Raw genomic sequence first — 21,279 nt, forward strand, 5'->3', positions numbered from 1 at the left:
GTGTGTTTTTGAAAGTTTTCAAAAACGTTCTCATTCAAATCCTTAACCTCTTGATAAATCCAGCACCTTTCTGAACGAGTCTTTAGCCTCTGCTGAACGATAATTCAAATTATTTTAACTTAAAAAGCCATTATTTTTATTCAAGTTAAATGAAGATCTTTTCATTCCTAGAACTCTATAAATAGGACCTAGCACCAAGCATTTTTCATTCATTTATCAAGCTAAGTTCAGAGGCTGCAAGTTGCTAGGTTAGTGTGAGAGTGTGAACATTTTGGTTGGGAATTATAAGCTTGATCACTATAAGCTTACCAAACACTTGGGAAGTAAGGTTCTATTCACATTTCGGTTCAAGGTTTAGATTGATCATAGAAGTACTCAAGGTATCTTAAACTCTAGTCCATTTCTGTATTATATTCTTTAAAGTTCTCATAGTCTTCTACTCATTCTAACCTTATTCCTATTCTTGGTTAGGAAATCTAAGTTCTTGAGCACAAGGTTTTTGGTAAGTATATTTTGATAGTATAGTTCCTTCATCACTTTCATCCCTTTTCTTCAATGTACTCACCCTATTATAAATGGTTTTTAGGAGTGTTCCAAGGTCCCAAATCAGTTCTCATATCCCGGTTATTTTGGTAAGGAAAATAGGATAGGATTTATGTGTTATATGATCTTTATATGTTATCTTATGAATATGTGTTATGAAAAATGCTATGTTAAGTATGCTTGTAGACTTGGGCATATGACCTATACAACTAACAAGCCCCAAATAGATTATGGGCATATGACTTGCTTAGCTAGCAAGACCCCACTAATCTAATGGGCATATGACTTGTTTAGTTTATAGGACCCCAAGTAATAATGGCCATTATAGTATGTATGTGACATAAGTGTTATAGTATGTTTTATGTTGCATTATGAATTTTTATGTATATGGTTATATGTTAGATTTTTCCTTGCTGGGCATTAGGCTCATTGCTTTTATGTTTATATGTGCAGGTAAATAGCTATAGTGGCGGGAAAGGTTCTTGGATGCTTGGGAATGTGTATTGAGGCGGAATGGATTCAAAGAGCCGAGAGTTTCGATTCGAGGATGAAGTCTTTATTTATGGTTTATGTGTATTTTTCCGCACTTATTTATGTAATCTCTTTTTATTATTAAGTTATGTTTTTCCTTTTCAAAAAATAATGGGATCCCATATCCTAACTTAAATTTTATGTAAGTTTGACCTTTGTTTTTACAAGTTTTAATAAAGTTATGACCTTTTCATTTGTAAGTTCTACTAAGGATTAGGGTCTCTGTGTAGTTTTCATTAATGGTCCAAAACGAGTGGACAATTTTCAAGAAGAGTTTAATCTCTTATAGGCTAGGACATATTTTAAGAATATTATTTTTCACCACTTATATATAGTTTCAAATTATTTCTCTATAGGCTCTGCTAGCTTCCAATTCAATACATACACTCTCTTCCTTGTCTTGTTCCTTTCTCAAATCAATAAAATGGAAAAAGTTTTCATCTTGAGCTTTAGACATGCAGAACTCTCGCATAAGATAGAAGAGAACATTTTGTTTGGTAAAGAGATGGACAGGGAAAAGTATGAGAGGGTTTTAGAAGCATGTTCCTTGAAGAAGGACCTGGAAATCCTTTCATTTGGTGATCAGACAGTCATTGGGGAGAGAGGAATTAATTTGAGCAGTGGACAAAAGCAGAGAATACAAATTGCACGTGCCTTATATCAAGATGTTGATATCTATCTGTTTGATGATCCTTTCAATGCTGTGGATGCTCACACAGGTTCTCATCTCTTCAGGGTAATCAATTTATGTTAAAAAAAATAATTACGTTGAATGAATAAGAAAAAGAGAAAATACCTTCTATGCATTTTAGATAATTCTTTTCTATTATTCTGAACCATCTATTTTTTTTTTCTTGATAACAGGAATGCATACTAGGCCTCTTGAGTTCAAAAACAATTATTTATGTCACTCATCAAATTGAATTCTTACCCACAGCTGATCTTATACTGGTAAGTGAGTTGTATGCATTTATTTGTGATATCATATCATCATAGAAAATTCATTGCTCTCTAATTTGTTTAAAATCAGCTAGTGCAAGTGGGCTAATGAAGAAAGAAGAAGCAAAAAGCGAGGAACCAAAAATGCAGCTTGTTCAAGAAGAAGAAAGAGAGAAGGGAAGAGTGTGTTTTTCAGTCTATTGGAAATACTTTACAACAGCATATGGAGGAGCTCTTGTGCCTCTTATACTGCTTGCACAAGTTTTATTTCATGGCCTTCAAATCAGAAGCAACTACTGGATAGCATTGGCTAGTCTTGTTTTAGAAGATGAAAAACCTCTTGTGAGCACCACGCTTATAGTCGTATATGTTATTTTGGCCATTGGAAGTTCTTTTGTATCCTTGTGAGATCTATGCTTCTAGTCACAGCCTCTCATAAGACAGCTACTTTACTCTTTAATAAAATGCATGAATGCCTTTTTCGCGCTCCTATGTTGTTCTTTGATGCTACTCCCAGTGGAAGAATTTTTAACAGAGTAAGTGCATAGGTTTTATTTTAAGGAGTGTTTGTTTCTCTATTTATATTGTTTTCCTCTATCTTAGATTACTGTAGTGCTTAAAAATCTTTGTTTATTGTTTTTTTCTTTCTTTTTCAGGTTTCTACAGACCAAAGTGTAGTGGATCTTAAGATTTCGAAGCAAGTTTCTGCATTCGCTTTCTCTTGTCCGTAGTACTTCTCTAACATTACACTATTGCCCTAGATGGAAGAAGCTGCTTGGCTCGTAAGTTAACTTTGTTACCATCTCTTATTGTGTTTATATATTCTGTAAAATTCATCAATACCTACTTCAATTCATAAATCTCTCTAGCAGAAAGTATCTGTATACCATTGCATATTTCTCTAGGGCTGGATGGAAGATAAGATATTAGACTTAAATGTGCTTAGGATCCGTGTTTTAAGAAAACCTTCACAAAGCAAGTGATTTTTTTGTATTGGACCCTTTCTTCATTTGACTGGTGTTGTTATTTCTTTGTCCTGTTTTGATTTATGATGCACTTGTACAGAAGAATTGGGCTCCACTCGTGGGATCCACCAATTTCATTGTCCTCTTTGTTTTTATTTATTTTTGGAATGATTTATTGGTATTTAGTTGAGTTTGATTGATGCCTTATGTACAATCATTGATAGGAAATGTGCCTGTTTGCTATTGTTTGCCAAATTGTTCTTACTAATTATTACAGACTTCTTGGTGCAGGCATGGGAGATAACAAAGCAAGTAACCATGATAGCAAAGCAATGGAGGAAAAAACCAAACATAATACCCCTTCAACAGAGTATAAGATGCCTCTTGTTTGGATCGACTTAGAAATCACTGGTAAGTACTAATTCTGTTGTTTGATCGCTATGAAAGAATGCCTAGTTAGTGCATGCTTGCTATCTTCAAGGTCTTTTAGGAGACCTGCCTATATATTTGTACGATTCATGTATGGATAGTGATATTCTCTAATCTTTTGTCATTCAAATTTATTTATTTCTTACTTCGCAATTTTTTTACATGGAGAAGAATAAATAATAATTTCCCATGGAATGAAAAGAGAAAATGAATTTCTAATAAGTTAAAAACTTTCCAAATTTATATAATGAAATGGACTTCCAAACCCTATTTAAAACCAAATGCTTCAAAAGCCTATTAAATGGTGACATTATATTCAGCAAAAGCCCCAATATCTATAAAAATAAAACTATCCTTGGCATTATAAATTTTAAATTTATGAAATTTATTTTCAAGTTTAAGCTTTTATTTCCTTTTTCTTGCAGATGCACTTGAGATAAGTATTTTTTTTAAAAAATTTGCAGTATCACCTATTTATATGTAATGTATGAATATTAAATATCTCTTCAACCCATTGATTATGTTGTAAACTTATTTTTTAATATTAGTAAGTTGCATGTTTGTTATCAATTCTTGTTTTAAGTCTGGAATCAGTTCTTCCTCACATACTTTTTGATCATTGAGAATGATATATTTGTTATCTTGATACATTTCACAAGCCTTGTTTTAAGTTGCATGTTTTGTTGCTTCAGTCATTGTTTTGCATGGTAGTACATCTTGCTATACCTTGCTGTTTCGTCAAGTTTTGGAGTTGTTACAAATTTAATTTAAACTTGGAAACTAGCTTAAGTCTTATGTTCTTAATAATAAAATGACTTTTTTTTACAATGGCAGGTATATTGAGATGATTTCTTTGGAGCAATTCTTGACAACATTTGTAGTGAAGGCCTTTAGAATGGAAGAATGTATTTCACTAATTTTTGTATACATTTCTTGTTTTGTATTTAGTGATAAAGGAATCTGAATTGGGCATAAATTATGTTGTAATATGATTTCTTAAGCCTAGACTAGTAGACTAAATATTGTAATTACATTTGAGTAATTAATAAAAATCTATTTATGTTACCTTATTTGGCTTCAACTTTCATTGTTTTCCTAGTTTTGTGTAAGTAAAAAAAGATTATGTTTCTCTGAGCTAATATAACACATGTGTTATACTAAAGTGTAGTATAACACAAAAAATGTGTTATACTAAAGTGTAGTATAACACAAATTTATAAGTATTGAAATGTGTTATATAATCGACTATAAATAACATAATTAAACACTTATCTATTTATTAAAATAACACAGAAATTGTGTTATCATTGACAGTATAATAACACATCTGCATAACAATGATAAAGTGTTATGTAAAGTACCCTGACCTACGATAACATAGTCGGTCTTAACACATCAAAAAGTGTTATGGTATGTTTTGATAACACATTTTCGGTGTTATTAAAAGCATTTTTTCTTGTAGTGTCTCTATGTGAAATTTTTTTATTCTATAATTTTACTTGTATTCTTATAAATTAACACATTTTAATTCAAAACATAATTTTTTCCACACTTTATTGGGGTTTTTCGATCGGACTCTTCGAAATTTCTAAATTTTTTAGCTAAGAAATAACCAGACCCTCACCAATTGTATCAACATATATCACACAATACAATCATTAATGAATGATTAAGTTTCCATAATCATCAATAAAACTATGGCACATACCCAATCAAATTAAGTCTTTGATTTTGTACCAAAATATCATTTCAAGCATTTTTATCATATATATATATATAGTGTTGGATTAAAAGAATATTTTATGGGCACATATGTATAAGGTATAATGCTATTATAAAGTGTGATATAAAATTAAGTGACCAATTATGTTATAAATATCATAGGGTATTAAAGTGTCATGGATTTAATGTGTAGAAACAGGAAAGTGAATTTTTAATTTTGTAATGGGCAAAATTGGAAATCACTAATTATAAATTAGGGTTGTGGTCCCCTATATATATGTATCATTCTATTATGTCTGTTACCCCATTAACAGAAAAGAAAAGAGAGACTCTTCTCTCATAGAGATACATATTATATAGGAAGATTTAAACTCTCTGTGCAATCTCCAACAATGGCCTCAGGTTAGTGCTTCCGCTCTTGTGTGAATATTCTTCTTTAATTTAGCAAAGGATCTATAGAATTATGATTTAGGATTTCTCATATATGCATTTATAATGACATGATTTTTGGATTATGTGTTGGAGATTATTATTTGTTCATGTTATTTGAGTGTATTAGAAATTCTAACATATAGTTCTAACTTTATAATTAGAATTTTACATTCCAATCCTTATCATGTCAAAAATTTATCTTCTACCAACATTTCAGTTTCCTAGGTTGAAATGTCGTAATTCCATTACTATTAAGGGGTGTTTGGTATGGATGTTTGATTTGGTGGGAATGAGAATGTGAATCTCAAATCTAACCCATATTTAGTAAATTTATTTTTAATGACGTGGAGATTTAAGTAAGTCTCATTTTTTAGCTTGATTTTATGGTAATTTTAATTCCTTAATTTAAACACTTGAGTTTCACATTTCCTTAATCTAAATCCTCTCTAATTCCACCCGACAAACTCAAACCTAATATCAAACAGCCCATTAACATTTTCTATTTCAACTATTATAATCAAATACTCATTTCCCAGCTAAAACGCCAACAACTTTACATTAAGTTGTCTAATATTATAAAATCATTAATTTCCCATTTTTTTTTTAATATCTTGAGAAATTTATTAATTGAGATGTTGAAATCTATTTGTTATACCTCTACCCTCTATCTTCTTCTTTTTTTTTTTTATAATGACTCCCATCCAATTAGCATTCAAAAATATATTATTGAAGTTCAAATCTCGTATCTTAAACATTAATTCCTTATCTTGTAGCCCGATTTTCACTTAGAAAACATATGAAATTGAATTTCTTCACTAGGCATGAATTCGTAGCCCTCTCCATAAGCTTTTCAACGCAATCTAAAACTAAAATTGGAAATTTATTTTTGTAAAAATAAAATTATAAAAAAAATCATGTAAAGTAGAACATATCTAACCTTATTAATTATGTATGTATTTAATTTTCTCAAATTCTCAAAGCATGAAATGAATCCATTCCAACTCCCCAAAATGATGAAACATGGTTTATTAATTTCTTATTAGTTATTAAGTTAGTTATAAGCACAAATTTCAAATTTATATTTAATAAATTTAAAATTGAGTAAGAGACGGATAAAATAAATGTTGTTTAATAACCAAAAGAAAATCAACATCGAATAATATTGATTAGATCAAATAATTTAGGTACGTTGTTGAACTATTTGATATTACTTTATTTTAATTTTGTAATTAAATAATTTTAAATATAATCAATTCCTACCAATAATATTTATTATCTAAGAGCATCTCTAATAGAGTGTCAAATTAGTGATGTAGTGCTAAAATATAGCACACTCTAAAAAAAATTGTTCCAATAGTGTGCTAAAAGTTGTGACAAATTTGACACATGCTAAAAGTTGTGCCAAATTTAGCATACAATATAACATGATATATATTTTATATCACCATAAATGATACACTTTTTATTTACTTTTTTGTTATTTTTATTATTTTAGTATTATTTTTATATATCATTATTAAATGATATAATTTTTACCTTATTATTTTATTATTATTTTTAACTGTAATAATGAAATATAAGAGCACTCACATTGGGTGCTCTACTCCATCCTTTAAAATACCTCATCAAAACACATATTTTTCTATTTTACCTCTAAGTTTTACATTATACCATATATCAGCTTCTCTATATATTTCTTTACATCATTTAAATATTATATCTTTAAACATATTTTATTACTTAAAGTAAAATAAAATAATTGAAAAAGAAAAAAAACTAATAAATATACACTAAATAGAGAGAGAAAAGTTATAAAAAAAATATTAAAATATTATATAAAGGATATGTAAATATTATGTAAATGTAGATATGGATTAATTGGAGTTTGTGCATAGCTATTATAAATATATGTATAAAGGAGCTGATGAAAGATGTTTTTATGAGTTTTAACTAAATATTATAAAGAAAATGTAGTATAAAATATATCACAAAAACATACATTTTTATAATTTACCTCAAAACTTTTACATTATACCATACATCTGCTTCTTTACATTCTTTATATATTATATTTTTAAAAATATTTTATTTATTTTAAGAAATAAAATAATTAAACATAATAGTATCACACTCATATATATACAAAAGTTTATAAAAAAATAATAAAATATTTATAGCTTGATGAATAGTATTTCACTACATATAAAGAAATACTATTCATTAAGGTAAAAAAAGATAACTTTACATCATCCAATGGAAGACTACTTAACTATTTTTTTTTTCTATATTATAAAGAATAACACATTTTAGCTCATCCAATGTGAGTGCTCTAAATGAAAATTATTACATTTTTTATATTTTCAATGAAATATCAAATGAATGAAAGATTATTTTTTTCACCAAATTTCAAAATTGTGTATTGGAGCATAGTATTAAAATGAGAATTGCCAAGGGATACTATTGGTGCCTAACACCACAAGTAGGTGACGTACCACTATTTGTGCAATTTAATATTGAGTCTCACATATTTGAATTTAATAAATATTATGAGATACCGCTAACCAACCATTGGATGTCAACACTCGTACTAAAAGTTATGCCAAATATATCACATTTTGTTATATTTGAGCTAAATATAACATAATATTTGCAACTCTCATTTGAGATGATCTAAACACTTAGTAGCTAAAAGTCATTTTCTTGTAGTGATAATACACCAAACAATGTCCATCGAGTTTTACTACATTTAAACAAATTCGACTTAAGGTATCCAACACAACACAACGTATTAGTTAGGAATACTCGATAATAATTATTAAATTAAAATATATGAAAGCTCACTCGTAGTAGTGATGGGCAACACTAGTTCCCTTACCATTTCTCTTCTATAAAAGTCTAAAGCGCTACAATACTTCATCAACTCGCAATGGAGAAGCTAAAGCCAAACCCGGCAAACTCATCCCCTCCGCTCGGTTACCTCGAAAGAGCAGCTATCGTCTACGGCGACTGCCCTTCTGTAGTATACAACCGCACCACTTATACGTGGTCAGAGACGAACACCCGTTGTCTCCGTGTGGCTTCCTCCATCGCAACATGGCTCGGAGTCAAGCGAGGTGAAGTCGTATCCGTCATATCTCCCAACGTTCCGGCCATGTACGAGCTCCACTTCGCAGTCCCCATGGCCGGCGCCGTTCTCAACACCATCAACACCCGCCTTGACGCTCGCATCGTCTCCGTCATGCTCCTTCATTCCGAATCCAAGCTCGTCTTCGTTGACCAACACTCCGTTGATCTAATCCTCGATGCCGTCTCCAGGTTCCCACTAAACACTCCAATTCCCCGCCTCGTTCTAATCCGTGATCGGTACGAGGTCCCTTCTTCGTCATCTACGTCTTTAAACCTCATCGATAGCTTTCATTGTGAGTATGAGGATTTAGTAGAGATTGGAGATCCTGAATTTCAGTGGTTAAAGCCCGCAAACGAATGGGATCCCATGGTGCTAAACTATACCTCTGGAACGACTTCGGCTCCAAAGGGAGTTGTTCACTGCCACAGAGCTATTTTCATGGTCACACATGACTCACTTCTCGAATGGAGTGTGCCCAAACAGCCGGTCTTCTTGTGGGCACTGCCTATGTTTCACGCTAACGGTTGGTGTTACACGTGGGGGACAGCAGCAGTCGGGGCCACAAACATATGCCTCCGAAAATTCGACGGCCCCATCATCTTTGACCTCATCCGATGGCACGGTGTGACTCACATGTGTGGAGCGCCGGTGGTGCTCAACATGTTATCAAACAGTCCAAACGTTGAAACTCTGAAGAACCCAGTTCAAATCCTAACTGCCGGGGCTCCGCCTCCTGCTGCGGTAGTCGAAAGAACTGAGGTGCTCGGTTTCATAGTCAGTCACGCGTACGGGTTGACTGAAGTTGGTGGAGTCTCCGTGTTTTGCGCTTGGAAAAAGAAGTGGAATCAGCTGCCAGCAACCGAGCGGGCTCGCCTTAAGGCGCGGCAAGGGGTGGCACCGGCGATGACTGAAATTGATGTCATCGATCCAAATTCAGGTGTGAGCGTGAAGAGAGATGGTTTAACAATGGGAGAGGTAGTGCTGAGAGGTGGCTGCGTCATGTTGGGATACCTGAATGACGCAATGGCCACGGCGAAAGCTGTAAGAGACGACGGATGGTTTTACACGGGAGATGTGGGAGTTATGCACCCCGACGGGTATTTGGAGATCAAGGACAGGTCCAAGGACGTGATCATAAGTGGAGGAGAGAACGTGAGCAGCGTGGAGGTAGAGTCGATTCTTTACGACCACCCGGCGGTGGACGAGGCAGCGGTGGTAGCTTGGCCCGATGATTTCTGGGGCGAAACACCGTGTGCTTTTATAGCATTGAAGAAAGAGACGAGGGTGAGACCGAATAAGAAGGAGATAGTGGAGTATTGTAGAGAGAAGCTGCCTCATTATATGGTGCCCAAAGTTGTGGTCTTCAGAGATGAACTTCCCAAGATATTGCCAAAACCATGAGATCTCCGCCTGGGCCAGTGGCTTTGCTTAGGATCTAGGTTGCTGAATGCTATTAATATCTATATTTATGATAGGTTTTGTACGTCTAATAGTATTTCCCTAATATGGACCTTCTTAAATCTTATATTGCCAAAAATGTTCATGCAATCAAAAGTAAATAATGTGCATGTCATTCCAGAAAGGAAATCGTGCCACCTCTATTTTTTAATACATATATATGGTACAAATAAGTAACCGAGTGATTACAATTGTGCCACGTCATTTTCTAAATAAATATAATACAACTAACGGAGAGATCTTCTTACAAAATAAAAATAAAACATTTGCAGAAATCTCAATAATGAAGAAAAAAGCTCAAGCCATAATTAAAAATATACATTGAAAGTAATACACTACAAAAAAAACGTCCTATACCGAGAACATAGTACCGAATACAAGTTCTCGGTATAGATCTTTTACACACCTGCCTCCTTCACGCGGTTCTTTTCATTCTAGTATGTGTACCGATGACCCTATACCGAGAACATATTCTCGGTATAGGGTCTTTACCGAGGTCTTTACCGAGGACGTGTACTCGGTATAGTTAATTCAGACTCCCGCCTTTTTTACGCGGTTATTTCATTTTAGTGTGTGTACCGAGGACCCTATACCGAGAACATGTTATCGGTATAGGGTCTTTATAATCTTCATCTTCCCCAAACAGAGAGCTCATTTCTCTGAAACGGAAAACCTTCAAACCCCGTTTTCTCCGCCCCCCATTTCTGTTTTGCTGGATTTCGGCCCCCACAAACTTTGTTTTTGGTCAAATTTTCCCTTCCAAAGGTGATTTATGTGGCTATAAGGCTTATTGAGGTAATGATTTACAAATATTTCAGTTTTTTTTTTTTGTATAAATTGTTAAATTTTTTTTCAGTTTTGATTTTTTATAATGAGTTTTTCGTGGTATTTTTTCAGGTTTTGCATTGTATACCAGCGGTTTTAGAGGTATTTCACATTTTCTTTGTAATTTTTTGGTTTTATTTATATTTTTTGCATAAATATATTTAGGGTTTTATTTATAATTTGTTTAATATTGTTAATATATTGTTATTTGTTATATTATATATATAATTTCTGATTATGTAATTAAAATAGGTAAAAATAATAATTTGTGATGAAAATTAGTTAAAAATTTAGTGATATCCAATTTAGAGGAAATAATATATTGTGTAGTATTTTTGTAAAATACATATATAGTTTTAAGATTTAGTTAGTTTAATCCTATAATAAATAATTAATTTATTAGTATGAAAATTTATTAATTTAATAATTTATTTTTTAGGTATATAATTTGACTTTTAGTTATAAATATATGTTTATATGAAAATTTAATATTTGATTGTTTTTTTTTTAGATTGAGTTAAATAATTTTAGTTTTAGATTATTAGATTTGGTTAATAAATTTTGATTATTAGAGTGAGTTTTGTTTATTTAATTTGAATTTTGTTGTTGTTGTTAATTTTTTTATTCTTAGTGTTGATGAATATTGATGCTTTGTTTTTGTTGTTAATTTTTAGTAGAATTATGATATTTTAAATAGAAAATTGAATAATTAATAAAATTTAGAGTAATAATTATAAATTATATAGTCATTTACAATGTATTTGTATTATTTTGTGTATGTTCTGCGACTGGATATTTTTTTATGTATTATTTGCAGGTTTTTAAATTTTGGGATATATGAAAATACAGCCGTTATGCTGCCCAATTTTTTTTAGAATTAAAAATACTCAATAAAATTTATAATTTAAGAAATAGTGAATTGATAAGTTGTATAATATATTTTTAATCATGATTAAATCAAATTAGCAATAATATTATGCAACCAAATTTTAATAAAAATAAACATTAATCCTGAAATTTTATTTAAATAAGTAATAAATCTTAAAGTAATTCTAACGATTTATTCATTTTATATATATATATATATTTATGAAATTGTATAATGATATTTTGTAATTTTTGTTTGAAGGTTGGGTATTCGGTTTTTGTTGGACTAAAGAGATTGCTAGCAAGATATTGAAGGCATTGGTAAGTTTTTTTTAATTTTTCTGTATTTTTTTAATTTTTTTTTCAATTTTTGAATAATTTATGTTTTTTTATATAAATAATATAATATTAATTTTAATAAAAATATGAAATTATTATATTAGATAGAATGTATTTATTTTTAGGTTTTCAAAATATGTATTAGTAAAAATGATATTAGGAATTGGAAAATTGTTATATGATTGATTAGTATTTTTTTTAAATTAAATTCTATGTTGTTTTGGTGAATTTTATGTGTATTAAACATATTAGTAAACATATTTAATATTTTTTTAGAATTGTAAAATTTAGAGATATTGTGAATATTAGTAGAAGTACTCAATAAAATTTCTAATTTAATAAATAGTGAATTGATAAGTAAAATAATATATTTTAAAATTAAGATTAAAAAAATTAACATTAACATTATGCAACTAAATTTTAATAAAAATAAACATTAATTAAATAATTTAAGTAATAATTAAATCCTAAAGTAGTTAAATAAATTTTAAACAAATCTTAGAATTTTTTTTTAAATTAATCAAACTATTCAATAAAGCATAAGTAAAATATGTAATTTAATAAATACTAAATTAATATGTAAAAAAATAATATGTGTTAGTTCTGATTAAATAAAATTAACAAATATATTATTAGAAAACCATTATTAAAATTAAAATTAAAATTAAAATTAAAATTAAAAAAATTAAATTTAATATTTGTTAGTTTTAATCATTATTAAAATTAAAATTAAAAAAATATGTTTTTAATATTATTTGTTAGTTGTTTTTAATTTTTCTGTATTTTTTTTAATATTTTTTTTCAATTTTTGAATAATTTTTTTTTTATATAAATAATATATTTTAAAATTAAGAATAAAAAAAATTAACATTAACATTATGCAACTAAATTTTAATAAAAATAAAAATTAATCCTAAAGTAGTTAAATAAATTTTAAACAAATTTTAGAAATTTTGTTTAAATTAATCAAACTATTCAATAAAGCATAAGTAAAATATGTAATTTAATAAATACTAAATTAATATGTCAAATTTAAATAAGTTTAATAATATTTACACTGAAATATATTATAGTTAGATATCATAAAACAACATAATTAACTTCAAAAAGCATAAGACATTAAAAAAACATATTTAATTATATTTGCTTTTTTCTTTGGTAATAAGAAATTATTACCAAAGATATAATAGTGTTATTATCACATAGTGATAATATTATATTTTTTTAGTGTTCATCACAAGAAGCCTTAGACCCGTTTAGAGAGGGTGAGTCATTGAAGACTCTTACATTTGCCTCTCTCTGAATTAGGACACACACAAATTGATTGTAAGTTTGATGATTAGTGTTCCGTGCAGTGCTACATTCATGCAATGTCGATCGACAAGAGTTGGATTAATTTGACAGATCGATTATCCGATGAGTATGAGGCTGGTGTGATGGATTTTCTCCAGAGAGCCCGGCAGTGCGTTGACTCAAGGGGATTGGTGAAATGTCCGTGTAGGAGGTGTGTCAACGTTGAATTTCAGACGATTGATGTTTGACACTAATCGGTCTTCAGGATTAAAGTTTGAGCAAAACATAACGAGTATCAAAACCAGTTCGGAGGCCTTCAAAGATGATAAATTTATCTTAGAAACTCAGGCTAACCAAGTTTTCTACATTGAAGACCTTAAAAATAAATCTCATTGGAAAGTCGTCCAAGAAGTGCATCACAGAAATGTGTGGGACATCCCACTAGTTGAAGAACAAGCGGAGGATGTAGAAGTAGATGTTATGCACGACACTAGTTCCTCTAATTTCCAATTATTCGTTGATCTTGGACCGTTGCCACAAATCAGCTTTGAACGTACGGGGGCTCCATTACAATTTGTTGAGATAGATAATGTTGCAATTGAGGAGGAGAAGGAGGAGGAAATGGAAGAAGAAGAGGAGGAGGAGGAAGAGGAAGTGGAGGAGGAGGAGGAGGAGGAGGAGGAGGAGGATGCTGAATATGAAGATGATGAAGAGGAAGATGAACACATAGAAACCGATGATGATAGTGAAGATTATTATAGTGATAATTAAGTGGTTATTTTATAATATGTTGAAGTAATTATTTTTAACAATAAATAATTTTATATTGTCATTTTTAACTGATAAATGTAATTTTAATATCGATTAATTTGACAGATATGGCTGATGTTATTGCTCAATCTCACGGGGGTGATGGTGGAGGATGCGATCCTCCACGTGGACCGGCAGATATCCCAGCTGATTGTGAACGAGGTAATATTTTACACATTGATATACTCCTTAAAATTTAACAATTAATCCATATTAATTTTAAAATATTGAATTTGCATACAATAGCGCCTCCAAGTAAACGTGGACGCCATAAGGGATTGAACACGCGGGAAAAGAGGGAATAGTTGGGGCGTCCTCTCCCTCTCGAGTGGGATGTGCGGGGGAGAACATATAAAGAGATCGGAGAGTACAGCTCAAATTTCTCAAGAGAGCTCGGATTACTTGTTCCACAGTACACAGATCCGGACTGTCCTCAATGGTCAAAAGTACCAAATGCCTCGAAAGAAAGAATACTTGCACATTTGGAAGTAAGTAGTTTATGTATTTTTATGTTAATTCTCATTTTATGTTATATATGATATTTACTAATAAATGTTTGTAAATTAGGATGATTTGTTTGATATTGGGCGTACTAGATATGGAGAAGGGCATATGCCTGGGATCTTGAGAGGCATTGATACTTCGTGTGCTAAAAAGCATTCTGACTGGAAGTACGATATTAAAGAGCACTTAATGATTAATGGGCCACAAAATCGTTATGGTGGTTGCACGGATACGCAGTGGCAAAAAGCAATTGATTTTTTCCGTCGCCCAGAAATTACGGTATTAATTTCTTGCTAAACTTAACTATCTTAATTAAATATATTACTAACGATAACTTTTTGCAGAAACGTTCTGTGGTCAACAAGGAAAATAGAAAGAAACTGAAAGAGCTTAGCTATGGAGGTTCTCAGTCAATCCCAGCCTTACGCTATAAAAAGGTTAGTTAATTAATTATTTTTTAATTTATTTTTCTTATTTACGTTTAATTTTTAATTTTATAAAAATATATGTACGTGACAGCGCAATTTAGAGACTGGGCAACTTGAGTCCATCCCGGATAGCTGGATGGATACTCACCATAAATCAGGCACAGGGTGGGTGACAGAGACAGCAAAAAATACTTGGGTACGTTAAGTTTTTTTAAACATTTTTCAAATTTTTAATTGTTTCAAAATTTTAATTACATTATACATTGTATCACAGGAGGAATTGCGTGCATACCGCGACACACAGCAGACACAGGCAACTGATACTGAGAGTTCCACACCAGTTTCGAGTGCGCCTGAAGATGAAGACATATCTTTGGTACAAATGTCTTCGGAAAACGACGGGGCCACCAGAAAGGATATGGACGTATCCTTAACATAAGGGACCGAACTCCATTTGATTTTCGTCCTTCACAAACTAGAGATGAAGAGTTGTCTGAGATGAGAGAGCATCTTCGACAGTTAGAGGAGCATGTCCGGACTCATTGTATCACCCCGGGATCTCAATCTGCCCCACCACCACCACCCGATGATCCTGATGTTGGAGCACCGACTCAGTAGGACTTATGTATGAATTTTATTACAATTGACTATTACATTATCATGTTTAAGACAAGTCTTTATTTTAATTCAACGAATACACTCTTATGTTTTTATTTATATTTTTAATATAAGTGTTTTAATTTTATTCTATATTCTTATATTTAATTCAAAATAAATAAATAAATAAATAAATAAATAAGGGAATAACAAATATAAAAAAAAATTGGGGACAAGTCTATACCGAGGACAATGTCCTCGGTATATACCACCAAGATGTTGGTATATACCAGTACGATGAGAAATTGGGGTTTGTTGTACCGAGGACATTTGTCACTTTCTACCGAGGACACTATCCTCGGTAAAACTTATACCGAGAACATTTTTAATGTCGTCGGTAGAAGTTTTGTTTTACCGACGCGGCTGTACCGACAACTTTATACCGACGACATTGTCTCGGTAGAAGATATACCGAGGACATTTCGGCTTATACCGAGGACATTTGTTCTCGGTATAGGCCCTGATTTTTGTAGTGATATATTAGAAATATTATTTTATATTTTTTTTGCACTACTGTTTCTATAAATTTAATGGTGAAGCGATTTAAATATGCATATATTGAAAATAAATCCTTCCACAAACGAAGAGCGAACAAGGAGAGCAGCTAGCGAATGTGTTAAAGTTATACAGTCAGTCAGTTTCAATTCTGTTATTGAAATAATTTATGCCATATAGTTAGTTAAACATAACGGATGTTTGTATATTTGTATTTTTTTAAGTGTTACACTTCAAAAAATTATGCATATATAGATGTAAAATGTATAGAGCTTGAAACAATATCCAAAATAAATAAAAAAATTTACATCAAACGGACATTCGAATGAAAAATTATGTCTACTACAAGAATTGCATTAAGCACCATCGAGTCATCATCGGGCAAAATAATTTTTTCATGAAAAATCATGTTTTTGAAGGCTCCATTGAGCTGACATTGAGCATCATCAAGCAAAGTCGATTTTCTGCACATTTTAAAGTTTTAGATCCAAAACATCGAAAAAAAACCTAAAAATCATGCCCAGATTTGTTAAAAAATACAGTATTTAGCGTTTTAAGTGAATGAAACATTATTATATTTGATAAACAATTAAGTACCTATAAATCTCTACTCAAAGAATCATCAAAATTTATGTTTCTCATTATTTTAATTTTTTTAATAGAGAAGGACTTAATCTTTTTAACATAGAATAATTTAAAATAAAAATATTATTTTGATTGACATTATTCATGGTGAGAGAATGATAATATTAATTAGAGTGGTGAAATATTAATTGGAGAGATAGTGTTAATATGGTTGGGAAGAGAGAATTTTTAAAATAAATGGTGGGACAAGGAGGTGATAGGAAATTAAAAACAGCTGATTTTTTTTCGCATTTGATGCTCCGCATATTGTATAGTATTATTTTGAGTAGTGTTGTATAACATATTGTTATATAATATTATATGTAGTAATAAATTTTAATTAAATGATGTATATCTCTTATATATAAAAAGTGTGTAGATAACGAAAATTCTTAGTTTTAACGGTTTGTTTTGTTAATTTTAATAGAATATTCTCAATTTTTAACAGAATATACATTTAAAACTAACTAAAAATAAATATTTATTAATTATATTTATATAAATTCAAATGTTATATAATATCATTATTATAATAATATAAGACTACATATATAATAATTATATTAATATAAATTCAAATGCTATAAAAAATCATTATTATAATAATACATAATACAAAAATAGATATTTAATAATTATATTAATATAAATTTAAATATTATAAAATATTATTACGATAATAATATATAATTCTAATTTTTTATGATTTTTTAATATGAATTCAAATCTTATTATAATAATATTTAGAACAAAACTATATATTTAATACTTATATTAACACTACAAGAAAAATAGTTTTTAGAAGCGGAAATATTACCGGCGGACTAACTCCGCCGGTAATGTGTAGTATATTAGGGCGGAGTACTGGGTCCGCCGCTAATAATAAGGAAATCAAAATAAAAAACTAAATTTTTATTAGCGGCGGACTTCTGCATTATTAGAGGCGGAATATCCGCCGCTATTACAAATGCCCGGTGACTGATTTTCAAATTTAATACCGGCGGGATAATGGATATACCAGCGGGTTTTACCGGCGGGTGATGGTAATACCGGCATGTCCCGCCGGTAATAGTATAATACCGGCGGGTTAATACCGGCGGACCGCCGCCGATGTTGTATTACCGGCGGGGTAATACCGGCGGACCCGCCGGCGATGTATGTATTACCGGCGGACCCGCCGGTGATGTTGTATTACCGGCGGAGACCCGCCGGTAATACTAATATACATATTCGCCCGCCCCATTTGTCTCCCACACCCCGTTTTCTCTCCCTCATCCTCCTAGACGCACCATTCCCCCATTTGATTACTACTGTTATTGGGTTTGGTATGAGCGCAACATTTATTGTCTTTGTTTGCACAAGAATTATTTGTGGAAGACTACGGAGGAACGAATCCCGGCCTATGTTCGAGATTGAATCCAGGATTGATCTTGAACAAGTATGTTTGATTCTGTCTCCTGATATTTTCAACTATATTATTGGGTTTTAGTGGTTTTATCCATGTATTAATCTCGTTAGAGACACTTACTTCTGTATAAACATATATATATATATCTAGTATATTGTATGTGTTTGTTTTATATATGGGGGTGATCCAGATATCAATTTGCATCTCTGTAGCTTCTTCAGAGATGAGAGATTTGATTTCATCCAGGCTTATTTTTTCCCTGGGAAAATATGATGCTGATATAATTATTATTGTTTTGTATGAGTTTTTTATTATTCAGAGTCAAGCTTTGAAATTGATGGAAACAATTTCCCTCTCTTATTCTTGTACTAGGGATTGAAATGGTGAAGAAACGAAACTTTGAAAATAAAATTTACTTTTAGCTGAAAATGGTTAAACATTGCTGAAGTTGGAAGACAGCTGAAATATCTAATGAAAATTTCGGACAAATATAAACCCCCTTGTTGTAATTGCTTGCTCGGTTTCAGTGGTTAACTAAATATAGATAGATATGGACATTGGTTGACTTCTTGGGTTCTAAATTTATACCCTAATGTTGTGGGAGGCTTTGTGAGAAAAATGCAAAGTTGCATTTTCTATTTCTTGTATTAATCTTGACGTTTTTGCGTTTTTTTTTCTTTCAATCTGTTAGTGGTTCAATTTGGAGATATGGATTTTAAGCTTTCATTGTTTGCTGGCAGCCAGAGCACCAGGCTAGTGGCCTTGAACCTGTTTTGGTTGCTGCAATTCCTACTATGAAATTCAACCATGAGGCCTTCAGTTCTATAGAAGACACACAGTAAGTTTGGCTACCTGCCTACCTCTACTTAAGTGATACACTCTTTACGTTTTTGGCTTTCCTTATTTTTAGTACTATACACATTTTCATCTCACTCACCTGAATGCATATTTAAATTGTATGAATTTACCTCATGTTGTTGCATTTCAATGAACTCTTGTATCTTCTAGGAAGATCAAAAGATAAAAAGACTATTATTTGTCTAACTCTTGTATCTGCTGGCTTTTGTGTGTATGTGTGACTATATTTGACTTGATTTTGTGTGCGTGTGACTATAGTTGACTGGCGTTTGTGTGCGTGTAATGCTAACCTATGTCGACTCACTAAGCTGGATTAATTTTGACACCTCTTAATTACTAAAATTCATAAAGGCAATTTGTGTAAAGAAATCATTTTCCTTTTTAAACAAAAAAATACTGCAAAAGCATAGGACAACTGTTAATGTGATTTTTTTTAATTATGCTGACGAATTAGTGCAATTTGTTTCTACGCTTTTGCTATTTTCAACAATTCGGACTTTAGATAGCTGATACAATTCCTTTATACCTTGTAACAATAAGATAAATACATATTAAAAAAAGATCTGAAATTCTTGTTCATGTAAAACTTATATATCAGAATAAGGATAGACACTATCCAAATTTAGAAGTCAAATGTCTAAACAAATATCAAGTGACATACACTCAAATAATAAGAGACTAACCATGCTAATCCAAACTTTTCCAGTTAGTTTGCTCAATACAATCTTTCCTGGCACTTAGCAGAACCACAAGAGTAATTCTTTGTTGCTTTATACAACCAGGTGACTCTTTCATTTTTCTTTTTCATACCTTGGTTGATTTATCAATTTTATTTATGGATTTATCAAAATTGATTGTGTGTATGTATTTTTATTTCAGACTTGGATCATTTACAGTATTGGGGTTTGAAGTTTGAAGTTTGAAGGTTTTTTGGGGTTTTTCTCAAGTATGTATCTTTGTTTACTCTGTTTGGATAAATAGCTTTTTGTCTGTTTGTCTATTTACTCTTTTTGTTTATTCTGTTTGTTTATTTACTCTGTTTTTTATAAAATAAATTATTTTATAGTATTTGACTGAGATTTTTATAAAAAAAAAAGCATTGATAATATGTTTTTTATACAATTTACAGTTCCTGCTTTGCCGCTGTTTATTCTGCTAAGCTTGATTATGACATGAATATATTAATGGTTAATTATTATGAATGAAAGAGAAACTTGATAATGATGTTTTAGTCTTTTAGATCTACATATATAAGCTTGATAATATTCTAAGACACTCAACCATTTGAGATAGCCTAACTTATATAATAAAACTCTTTTTTAATAATGTACAAATAATTTAAAATTTTGTAGGAAATAACTCAAAATTGATATGAACAAAAAATAAAACTAAAATTCTCGAAGTTAACAACACACAATTTTGAGAAAGGTGGTATATAAAATTTTCTTTAAATAATAAATTATTGATGTTAATTAAATAGTTAATATTATTAATTATTTAATTTAATAGTTAATGTTATCTAATTAATAATATTAAATATTATTAAATTATTTTAATATAGAAATTGAAAATGTTATAGTAATAAATTTTTTTACAATTAATAATGATTAATTAAAAATTACTACATATCTTATAAAAATTTATTTTTTAATTTTTTAATTAATTAAATAATAAAATTTTGATTCAATATTATTTAATTAAATAATTTAATTTAATAAGTCTTTAAAATTAATAATGATTAATTAAATAAATAATAAATTATTATAAGAAATTATTTTAATTTATTTATTAAATATTATTATCTAATATTAACTATTATTAAATTATTTGAATATAGAAATTGAAAATTTTATTTAATAAAAGTTTTTACAATTAATAATGATTAATTAAAAATTACTACATATCTTATAATAATTTATTTTTTATTAAATAACATTATCTAATTGAATAATTTAATTTAATTTAATACAAATCTTAAAAGTTAATAATGATTAATTAAATAGTTAATATTATTAATTATTTAAT

At 30.2% G+C, this 21,279-nt stretch overlaps 2 protein-coding genes, 1 long non-coding RNA gene and 1 pseudogene across 3 annotated transcripts; all 4 read left to right on the forward strand.

The window, feature by feature from the left end:
- The first annotated feature begins 1,391 nt into the window (after positions 1–1,391).
- On the forward strand, positions 1,392–2,787 carry LOC133784864 (probable non-intrinsic ABC protein 5; annotated as a pseudogene).
- A 5,700-nt stretch (positions 2,788–8,487) lies between these two features.
- LOC133784865 (probable CoA ligase CCL11) lies at positions 8,488–10,089 on the forward strand. Its single transcript, XM_062224137.1, has one exon. It carries the CDS (start codon positions 8,488–8,490, stop codon positions 10,087–10,089), a length of 1,602 nt encoding a protein of 533 aa, XP_062080121.1.
- Positions 10,090–14,994: 4,905 nt separating this feature from the next.
- LOC133783903 (uncharacterized) lies at positions 14,995–15,925 on the forward strand. The gene is made up of 2 exons (XR_009871007.1): positions 14,995–15,221; positions 15,487–15,925. It is a non-coding gene; the product is annotated as an uncharacterized LOC133783903 (long non-coding RNA).
- A 2,216-nt stretch (positions 15,926–18,141) lies between these two features.
- LOC133784866 (uncharacterized) lies at positions 18,142–20,036 on the forward strand. The gene is made up of 3 exons (XM_062224138.1): positions 18,142–18,426; positions 19,137–19,234; positions 19,961–20,036. The coding sequence occupies exons 1-3, from the start codon at positions 18,142–18,144 to the stop codon at positions 19,962–19,964; spliced, it is 387 nt and encodes a 128-aa protein (XP_062080122.1). The 3' UTR covers positions 19,965–20,036.
- Positions 20,037–21,279: the final 1,243 nt, after the last annotated feature.

The sequence above is a fragment of the Humulus lupulus genome, chromosome 6, assembly GCF_963169125.1.
Source record: "Humulus lupulus chromosome 6, drHumLupu1.1, whole genome shotgun sequence".
NCBI lineage: Eukaryota > Viridiplantae > Streptophyta > Magnoliopsida > Rosales > Cannabaceae > Humulus > Humulus lupulus.